The sequence below is a fragment of the Abrus precatorius genome, unplaced genomic scaffold (genome assembly GCF_003935025.1).
Source record: "Abrus precatorius isolate BTA unplaced genomic scaffold, Abrus_2018 Scaffold2, whole genome shotgun sequence".
NCBI classification, from domain to species: Eukaryota; Viridiplantae; Streptophyta; class Magnoliopsida; order Fabales; family Fabaceae; genus Abrus; species Abrus precatorius.
Window position 1 is genome coordinate 38,725,861 of NW_020874362.1, and position 11,075 is coordinate 38,736,935.

General features: G+C 34.7%; 1 protein-coding gene across 1 annotated transcript; it reads right to left on the minus strand.

Moving 5' to 3' along the window:
• Window positions 1-3,656: 3,656 nt before the first annotated feature.
• Window positions 3,657-9,455, minus strand: LOC113858981 (subtilisin-like protease SBT2.3). Its single transcript, XM_027491795.1, has 10 exons — window positions 9,200-9,455; window positions 8,709-8,871; window positions 8,149-8,546; window positions 7,545-7,640; window positions 6,822-6,894; window positions 6,330-6,612; window positions 5,175-5,506; window positions 4,715-4,985; window positions 4,252-4,533; window positions 3,657-4,066 (listed from the first exon to the last, which is right to left on the minus strand). The coding sequence occupies exons 1-10, from the start codon at window positions 9,433-9,435 to the stop codon at window positions 3,657-3,659; spliced, it is 2,544 nt and encodes an 847-aa protein (XP_027347596.1). The 5' UTR covers window positions 9,436-9,455.
• Window positions 9,456-11,075: the final 1,620 nt, after the last annotated feature.

Below are 11,075 nucleotides of genomic sequence, written 5' to 3' on the forward strand. Positions count from 1 at the left end.
ATGCGCCTGGGCCATATGAGTGAGAAAGGCATGCATCTTTTGAACAAGCAAGGTTTGCTTGGTAATCAAGGTATCGGTAAGTTGGAGTTTTGTGAATATTGTGTCTTTGGGAAATAGAAAAAAGTATGTTTCTCTACTGCAACTCATCGTACAAAGGATATTTTTGATTATATTCATTTTGACCTCTGGAGGCCTTCTAAAGTTCCTTCTTATGGAGGACGCCGTTATATGATGACTATTATTGATGATTTTTCTCTCAAAGTTTGGGTTTATTTTCTTAGGTATAAAAATGAGACCTTCCCCACTTTTAAGAAGTGGAAAGCTTTTGTTGAAACCTAGACAGGGAGAAAAGTCAAGAAGCTCAGAACGGATAATGGATTGGAGTTCTATGACGGTGACTTTATTGAGTTCTGCGCAAATCATGGAATTGTTAGACATAAAACCATTCTAAGAACACCCCAGCAAAATGGTGTTGCAGAACGAATGAACAAGACTCTACTTGAGAGAGCTCGTTGTATGCTCTCAAATGCTGGGTTATGGTATCGACGTGAATTTTGGGCCAAAGCAGTATCAATTGCTTGTTACTTGGTTAATCGTTCTCCACACTCATCACTTAATTTCAAAATTTCAGAAGAAATTTGGTCAGGTAATCCTGTTGATTATTCCAATTTGAGAATCTTTGGATGTTCTGCTTATGCACATGTCAATGATGGCAAATTAGCTCCAAGAGTTGTTAAGTGCATATTTCTTGGTTATGAATCTGAATCTAAAGGATATCGTTTATGGAATCCTAAGTCACAAAAATTAATTCTCAGTAGAGATGTAACTTTTAACGAGGATGCTTTATTATCTTCTGAAAAACAATCTTCTGTGATTTCTTCTACTAGTACTAATAATCTGCAGGGCTCCTAATGTTGATATTCCATCTTCTTCTATCAATGAGTCTAGCACTGATACATGTGGTGATGATGATGTTGATGAGATTACCACTTCTCCAATTCAGCCACAGGAAGAGGAGTATTCCATTGCCCAAGACAAACTAAGAAGGACGATTACTAAGCCAACTAGATATGCAAATTATGCTTGTGATGATAATTTAATTGCATATGCATTATCTGTTGCACAAGAAATAAATTATGACATTGAACCAACCAGCTATACTGAGGCTGTTTCTTGTGCTGATTCTTCAAAATGGCTAGTGGCTATGAATGAAGAAATTGAAAGTCTTCATAAGAATGGCACTTGGAGTTTAACAGAGCTTCCCAAAGGCAAACGACCTTTGAAATACAAATGGGTCTATAAGGAGAAAGACGACATTCCCAGGGTTAAAGATCCTAGATGCAAGGCACAATTGGTTGTTAAAGGCTTCAGCTAAAAGGAATGTATTAACTTTAATGAGATTTTCTCACCTGTTATTCGTCATACCTCTATACGTGTTTTGCTTGCTTTTGTTGCTTTATTTGACTTGGAATTGGAGCAACTTGATGTTAAGACAACTTTTCTGCATGGAGAGCTGGAAGAAGAAATTTATATGGAGCAACCTGAGGGATTTATTGTTCCTGGTAAGGAGCATCTTGTCTGCCGATTAAAGAAATCTTTATATGGACTCAAACAAGCTCCGAGACAATAGTACAAAAGGTTTGATTCCTTTATGATTGGGCAAGGTTATCGCAGAAGTTAATATGACGACTGTATTTATTTTCAAATACTTCCTGATGGATCTTACATATACTTGTTACTATATGTTGATGATATATTGATTGCATCACGTGACAAGTCTCTGATCAGGAAATTGAAAACTCAACTCAATAATAAGTTTGAGATGAAAGAATTGGGTGCAACTAAGAAGATTCTTGGTATGGAGATTTGCAGGGATCGTCAAGCTGGTAAATTGTTCCTATCTCAACAAAAATACGTTGAGAAAGTGTTTGACAGGTTTGTCTTGAAACAAAGAAAGACATTGAGCGTATGTCACGCGTTCCTTATGCTAGTGTTGTTGGCAGTCTTATGTATGCTATGGTATGCACTAGACCTAATTTAGCATATGCGGTTAGTATGGTGAGTTGGTATATACATAATCCTGGAAAGGATCATTGAAGTGCTATAAAATGGATTTTTCGGTATCTAAAAGGTAATTCTGATATTGGCTTGATATTTGATAGAAATCATGCAACAACTAAAGTTACAGGTTTTGTTGATTCGATAATGGTGGCGATCTTGACAAAAGAAGATCTCTTTCTACTTACATATTTACTCTCTATAATTGTGCTATTAGTTGGAAAGCTCAGCTTCAGTCACTTCCATCATTATTTACGACTGAAGCTGAATATGTTGCAACAACAGAAGGTGTGAAAGAGGCTCTTTGGCTTAAAGGTCTGATCAATGAACTTGGTCTTACACAGAATGTTCTTACTGTGTTTTGTGATAATCAAAGTGCTATTTACTTGACCAAGAATAACCGCTACCATGACAGGACAAAACATATTGATGTGATACATCATTTTATTCGAGAAATTGTTGCTAAGGGTGAAGTCGTGGTTGAGAAGATCCATACATTTGAGAATCCAGCTGATATGCTTACTAAGCCTCTTCCAAAGGCCAAGTTCCAGCATTGCTTGGACTTGGTTGGTCTCTATAGCACTTGAACGCCCTTCAGGGGTTTTAGCGGCGTTGAGCAATTTATTAAAACTAATCCAAGGTGGAGATTGTTAGTCAAAATGAAAAGGATGTCTCAGTTTTCAGCTTTGTCAACGAGGGCATAGGCGTCAGTGTAGGCATTGCTCCTTTGTCAAAATGCTACAGTAAGTTACTGTAGCAACATTAAAAAAAAAAATAACAAATCACTGTAACAAATTTTGCCTATAAAAGGCAATGAAGCAACGGAGGTTGATATACGATCATTCACGGATCAATTAACATTGAGAGAAAATTGAAAGTGTTATTTTGTAGTTCTTATTCCATTTTGAGAGAGTATTTATTGAGAGAAAAATAGAGAAATTTATTACTCTGTCTTCATAATTTTAGAGGACTTCTTGTACTCTCTCTTTACATAGTGAAATTATTTTGCTTATCGTTGTCCATAGATTTTTTCTCTGATTTGGAGTTTTTTCTCACGTTAAAATCTTGTCTCCATTATTCTCTTACTTTTCTTTATTTCCAATTAAATTCGATCCAATCTTCTGTATTGCGTTGATACCATAACAAAAATATTCAAGAATTCATAATTATCACTGATTACACAATGTCCCTGTTAACAACTTGGGCTGGGTGTAGTCTAGATGTATACCAGACAGTATAGATACGATGGAACCCATCTTACATATTTCTATCTGGTATACAAGACTAGACCACTTACTTACTGTAACATTATTTGTTATATATATGTAACTTTTTACATTATAACAAATGAAAAATTAGCTTAATACATTTTGTAACCCAATGAAAGAAAGACTAAATAAGGAAAACACAACAAAATCAAAATGAATTACAGTTACAGACGAAGAAAGTAAAGACACTAGGTGCATGTTTGGAAACGTTTAAATTTGAAGAAATAATTGCTTATTATGTAAAAGTTTTAGCAGGAAGTTAGCAAAAACAAGCTATTATTTCTTCAAAATAATCTAAGCGAAACATGCACTCTGTTAGTCATAGTCATGTTATGATATTTTAACAATGACTGACACAGGAATGTTGACAACATGACCTTGATGACCAAACAGGCCAATCCTTCCGAAGCTAGCAACAGAGCTATTGCTGGTTGCATTAAAGATCACAGACAAGACTTGTCTCTCTCCATTGGCAAGAAAGAAGTGGGTAGGAGACACTTTCATAGAGGTTCCATATGGAGAACTCCAACCAACATTGTAAGTTTCATTTCCAGCAATGTTTTGGATAGTTCTTTGCACTACTCTAGATTGGTTCAACGTTGCTATTGTGATTGAGGGCAAGTTCAGATCAGGTCCATATACAGTAGAATTATAACTCCAACAGTTTTCACCAGTGTAGTTTAGCACTGAAGGAGTTGAACCATTGATGGTACATAGGAATGACATATAATCACCATAACCTACACAGAAAAATATATGTAAACACACTTGAAATGTCAGAAATCAGGTTGGTTTATTAATCAAGCACAGCCACACACAGTTATTCAACTTAAACAGCAACTGTTGCTGAATTTTTAAGACATTAGACCTTTCATTGACATGATAAATATAATGATTCAAAAGGGAATTAATATAAGTTACTTACTAGAATCAAAAAGCAATCCCGGATTTAATGCTGCAGTAGCATTCACAAAACCACTTCCCATGTCAAAGGGAGTTGCTGGAGATAGGTTTAGGTCAAGGGAGGGATAAGATCGCTCAGCCATTATTGGCCTCCCATTGTTGTCATAGAGAGAAGCTGTGGTGGAAAGTGCAGACCCAATGCCTGCAGGACTGAAATCGGGAAACTTTTGCTTAATTAGTGCAGCAAGACCAGCAACATGAGGTGCAGCCATGCTTGTGCCAGACATCATAGCAAAATTCTCACCTATTGGAACAATGCACATGATATTCACACTTCACTATAGTTGATAAATAAAAAATTCCTAATGTAGGGTATAGATTATAATTTAGAAGATGTTATGTTTAACTCGGAACAGACCTAAAGAACAACTTAAACTTGTCTCTGTTTTATTTTCTAGTAAAAACCTGTTTATGTATTGACAAACCTAGAAATTCAATTGAATCAGTGGCAAGAGAACTCCAAGCAGCCCATATAAAATTTCCAGGAGCAACCAAATTGGGTTTCAAAATGTCAGCTTCATGTGGAAGACTGTCCTCTGGGTCTGGTCCTCTGGCAGAGTAATACATAACCTTTGGGGCAGCATTATTGTAGTTCTCTTGCAATCCACCACCAATGCTAGCTACGGCTCCAAATTTAACAATTTTACTTGAATCACCATCTATTTCCAGTGAAGAATTGTAGTATTGCAGTAATATCTGTCCAGTTGAAAACAAAGTGAATAGTTAGCAGCAGGGTCCACATCATGGTTTTTATGTAGACTAGATAGATGTTGTGACATTAGGTATTTAAAGAGAGAATCAAAGATGGCATACATATGCCGTACAATAAAATACAAGCATTAAAAAAAAGAAAGAGAAAGAATGCTTGTGCATTTAACAATGCACCTTGGAATCATTTGCTGATGGAATTATTATGCCAGGCATTTTCATTGGAACTGGGTTAATCTGATAACCCGTCACAAAAGGATCCATGGAGAAAACAATACCAACTGCACTAAGGTTCGTGGCTGTTTCTAAGGCCTGTTGGATGGTGGAAAGTCCAAGTACAAATCGGACTGAATAGCCACAGATCAGGAGGTTGCCCTGGACCAAATCCTGATTGAATTTACTTGCATCTTGACACTCACCAATATACATATCATCAGCAACTGTTGTGTCATTGCTCACAGCATGCCGTGCATGAATTAGTTTATACATCTTGTTCTCATATGTGCCAGCTGGGGAAAGTAATAAGAGAAAAATAGGGTAATGAATAAATTTCAATAGACATACTGATATAACAAATTATAATTGCACAGTCAGTTTTAGATCTTTGATTTCTTGTTCATGGTCAGGATTCATAGTCTAGTGAATGATATTTACTTGGTGTATTCTCAACCAAGTAACCAACAATACAAAAGAATACACAAGCATAGCTAAGCGTATACTCATGCATTGGAAGTACAGTAGGAGTACCCTTAGAATAATAGGGAAAATTGAAAAAAAAAATGGTATTCTCAGTGAAAGCATTGCCAAGTTAGGTGTTGTTAACTTAAACGCTCAAATGGTTAAGGATGTTCAAAGAATGGTTAATTGTTCCAAAATTAAAATATTTTTCCAAGGCTTATGTTTTGTAATTTTTCCAATATAATTTGCGCCAAGGTCATATCTACATCATTCACATAGAATGAATCATAACTCAGTAATTCTAGCAAGCCAAGATCATTCCAAAAGAATTTAGAATCTTCACCCTGCTCTATAATGCAGAAGTTTCTGGTTTTGCAGAGAAATATTTGCCAATCAGAACATGTTACACCAATAATCTCCTCACAATTTCAAAACTAATGACAAAGCGCAAACAAATTCCCAAATGATTTACTTTTTTTTCTGAATCTATCAATATTAAATGCTGAACGAAGTAGCCTCATTGACGCTCATAATTGAGAGAGTAATTCAAAGAGGGAATCCAATCATTTAAAAAATACATAATACACAACTCTGGACTGTTAGTCTAAAATAAGTCATGTATAGCTAACCGGGATTAGAGCAACAGAATTTTACGTGCAAGTCCAACTCCAGGTATGGTCACATTATTTCCAAGAAATAGAGAGTTGCTATAAACTCGATCATGAGAGGTGGCACCAACAGTAAAAATCCATGGACTGAAGGAGGACATGCTCATAGGTGCAGGTCCAGTATTACCAGCAGCTTGCACTACAAAAGTACCAGCTTTCACGGCTGAGAGCAATGCCATATCTATTGGATTGAAGAAAGTTGCTATACCAGAAGGACGCTTATTAGGAGTGATTGACAAGCATATTATGTCAACCCCATCCTGAGCTGCCTGTGAACAATTTATTACACTATCAGCTGAGCTGACCCCATCTAGTGAGATAAGGCTTGATTGTTGTATTAGCCTTACCAAAAATGCAAAATTGTGGATACAAATAAGTGGAAATATTTTGAAGAGAACACATGCAAGAAATTATCAGTAATTGCTGACATATAAATGGCATGTTTTGTACGATACTGTATGTTTATCTATGCATATACCTGGTCAATAGCTGCAACAACATCGGCAGCAAATCCTCCAAATCTCTTGTATAGTGCCTTGTAAATGGCTATGCTGCAAAAGATTGAAATGGAATGCTTTCAAATGTTATATAAATAAAATAAAAATGAATTATGCTCCCATGAATTATTAGAAATCCAAGCCAAGCTAGAACAGATACACTGTTTTTTCAAGAAAAATTACATACGTCGTTTCTGTAATCTTTCAAGCGCCAAATACATTACATTATACATAAATTGTTGGTTTCTAGAAAACCAAATTATGTGGAGATCACTTCCATGGAAATGAAATATTCCACATGCACAAAAACAGGTAAGTGCTAGAGTCCAAGGTAGAGAAATTAAGGGAAAGCATATCACACAACAAAAGGTAAAGTGATGAAATGATGGGTTAATGTACATAGAGAAAAGTACATTGACAAGATCTCCTTGGGCAGATAACTATTATGGTTCAGAAACTGCCTCTAACATTGAAGGAGTTTTCTTTCAGTTTTATTGTTGAAAACCATATAATTTTGAGGGATTTTTTTAACTGCTAAAATTCACCTTGCAAATCTTATTTACAGATATTGATAGTTAATTAATCACATAAATATGACTTCAAAACCAGAAGCAGAGACTTCTGACTTACTTGATTATACGTAGAACTAGGTATCCTAACAAAATGACACGTGAATTTTAACTTATAAGTTTGAAATTACTTACTGTGAACGAGGAGCCATCCCGCTAGCATTGCCAAAATTATGCCCAGCGACAACCACTGGAATTCCATGGTTTCCAGCTGCAACAGAAGCTGTGTGCCTGTATGTTTTAGATACATCAGGATGAACATTCGGTGGAAAAATAAGTAAGATGAATTTGTTTAGTTTCGTGATACATTTTGTTAAAATAACTATCATATATTGAACTTGTGAATGGAAGAAATTTGATTGATAGGACTTGACACGAATATATAAGTTCATTTTCAATTTTCAACCACCAGCTAAAATCATATTGGGCAATAGCAATTCCAAACCTTTTTCAACAATTTTTTATTACTATTTTAAAGTATTGCAGCTGAAAAGAACGGGAAAAAAACTAATTGTGTTCAAATTTCTGATTAACAAAAGCTAGGACTAATTCATCAATGTTCAAGTGGAGGGAAGTAAACAGAGAGATAATGAAGTAAAAGATTTTAGAAAGATGGATTTATTGGTATTCCCATTGCATCCAAATAGAAGATGATCAAAATGAGGGGAATGGACCAAATGGTCAATCATGATTAACAACAACTACATTCAAGACTCATATGGAAATGCCAAAAACTCACGTGCCATGGCCATCACCATCAAAGGGAGAAGAGTAGTCCTCAGTTGAATTAAATATTCCTCTGGTTATAGCAGATGCTGCAAAATGACGAGCCCCAACAAGCTTCCTATTGCAAGAACCAGATGGAAAATCCCGAGTAACCTCACAGATACCAGAAAAATGAGCAGGAATAGGGAATGGATGTTCAGATTTATCATCAGCAAAACTAGGATGCGTAGGATCAATGCCAGTGTCAATAAACCCAATAGTGATTCCTTCTCCTGCAGTTTCAAATCCACCTGCTTCCAACCAAGCTCCTTGTGGTAGACCCAAAAACTGTGGAGTATGAGTAGTTGCAGTTCTCACAGAAAAATCCAAAACCACATTGGACACTTCTCTTCTCCTTGATAGCTTCTCTGCCTTCAAGATTAAGTGATTTCGAAAAACCAAAGTCATGTTAGTTGAAGAGTTGAAGTTTATCAAATCTCAAATAGAAACACCAAAGTATGCACAAATGGAAACAAACACATATTTCTTTATAGAATAAGAGCATAATCAAGATGTTGAAAAGTAAAACCACACCTGCTGTTGGGTTACCAGCACAGCAAATCCATTAATCAAGTAATGATAGCTATAGAGTTTCAGATATTTCTCCCCTTTAAACACCTTCTTCAACAATGAATTATGGACTCGGGCAAAGTAAGAACCATGTGTCCTTTCTGTGTTTGTAACATTCTTATTATGTCTGAAAAAATCAAAAGACCATAAATTGGAGCAAAAATAAATAAGGAAGGCACTAAGTAACAAGAATTTAGAATGTCAAACAAGTATAACAATAATGATAAATTTTTCAAACAACTTGTCCATGGGCATGAGTTGTTTAGATACTAAGGCAATCATGTTAACAAACCTTTATAATCATAACACAAACACAAAACTTCAACAAGAAGCCTCAACCTAGATAAAGAAGAGCTTGAAAACTAAAAACGTGTGATACAAAGGACTGTAAAAACACAGCACACTTTCTGAAATGGCAAAACTTTAAAACAAAGGTAGTGAAAAAAAAGGGGTACCTTGGTTTGTGAAGTGTTGTTCTCCTCCCAGAAGAACCACCATGTCTGAAGCTCTTACCCATTCTGGTCAACTCATCCTGAAAGTGAGAAGCAGGAGCTTGTCGGAGAATAACAATGTACACAGCTGTAGTTGCATCATCTTGACACAAGGAAGGTATTAGAAGCATTCCCATGAAACACAACACAACCAAATGTGGCCAATACATGATGCCCATCTGGGCTTGGAATGCAAGCATGATCAAGAAACTGACAACAAATTTTCAGCATCACATATAGTCCATCCCCAAGTGCAAGACTTGACTTTTCTTGTGTATAAAAGTTAAGTAAATAGTGGAAAGCAGTGTGCTTTTTTTGCAGTTTCTTGTGAAGGCTGAAGTGGAAGTGTAAAATGAAGCCAACCCGGCACTGAAATAAAGCACGGTTCTGAATCACCTTTTGAGGTAGGTTCTGACAGTATTAATAGCTTAAGTATGGAGAATCTGAAACTATCTTGGGTGCTGTACATGTTAAAGTGTGATTTTTTACGTTTCTAAGAGATAAATGCATAATATGAATGCCTTTTCACTTGAATAGTGAATAAAATAGTTGAATATTTATCTTTATTTTAAGGTTACTGCGTTTATAAATTTTTTTATCATATTTTTAAACACACATTCTCACCTCTAACCTTACAAGAAAACAATTACATAATTTTTCCAGCTTCAAATTCATTGTATATTTGTGAGTTTCTTCTATTAATAACACAACACCAACTTGCATTATATGCAACAAACTCTTTTTTGGTAATATGACATTTCTCTCTTGTAAATTTATAATTTTAACACCCTATAAATGACTACTTATTTTTAATTAAATTCTACCAAAATTACTCTTACTAATATTTATGCATGGCATTCTTTATTCTGGTGCTTGTGCTGTCGTCTAGTTATGAATGCGGTCGTGCAATGGTGCTTGTGTTGTCGTTTTCCTAATTTAGTGAAGAGTGGAATATTGAATATTCGTATCGTATTGTATTTAAAAAAGGAAGCAGTGTGGGGCATGGGATGAAGGTGTTTTCTTCAACCTAACATATGAAAATTGAAAGCAGTGCGTTAATGGCTGTGCCCTCAAACAAAGAAAGTGGATGCATCATTCATGGTTCGGTGCCATGCACTGTCACTGCCTTTCCGCACATGTCATAGTGACACTGTTCTTCTAAATTTAAATTCCCTTTTTCGAATCTTTTTGCTTTGTTGATTAGCTCTAACAATGAGATCCACGCGTGCTTCAGATCACTTTTTCAACAAAATTTACACGTGAAATTATGGATTTTTTTTTACTTTAACTTAATTAAAGATTTATTTTAATACTATATATTAATATTTGGTATCATTTTTTATTACTTTAATTATTCAAATCATATTATAATTATAATTTAAAAAAATTTAATATATTTTTCTAAGTTCTTATATTTTAATACTTTTTTATTTTAGTATTTTTAAATAATTTTTTTAATTCTTATATTTTAATAAATTATTACTTTTAGTTCTTCCCGCTCATGTAATTTGATAAAAAAAAATTGAATATTTAACTGATCAAATCAGCTGTAAAAAATTATTAAAGTTTAAAAATTAAAAATATATTTAAACTTTGAAAAGATAATATTAAAAATATTTCCCCACTCGTCTCCCTTTTAACCAGATATTATGTTTGTTAAATCGCAACTTTGAAGCAGGATTGTCAGATTTTGATAAATTATTATAATAATGTGAAACATTTTAGCTTTAAAAAGAAAATAGTTGGCGTGCAATTATATTTTATCAATTTTCATATATTTCATAAATTATATCACTGCAATAAAAATAAAGGTATGCAAAGTGATAAAATATTGGTCACT

Excerpts from the sequence above, each read along its gene's own strand:
- LOC113858981 (XM_027491795.1), bottom strand. The coding sequence starts at position 9,435 with ATGCTTGCATTCCAAGCCCAGATGGGCATCATGTATTGGCCACATTTG. Across the intron at positions 5,507-6,329 it reads ACCTGGAGTTGGACTTGCAC|CTGGCACATATGAGAACAAG; the intron begins GTAAAATTCTGT and ends TACTTTCCCCAG. Across the intron at positions 4,067-4,251 it reads GGGATTGCTTTTTGATTCTA|GTTATGGTGATTATATGTCA; the intron begins GTAAGTAACTTA and ends TTTTCTGTGTAG.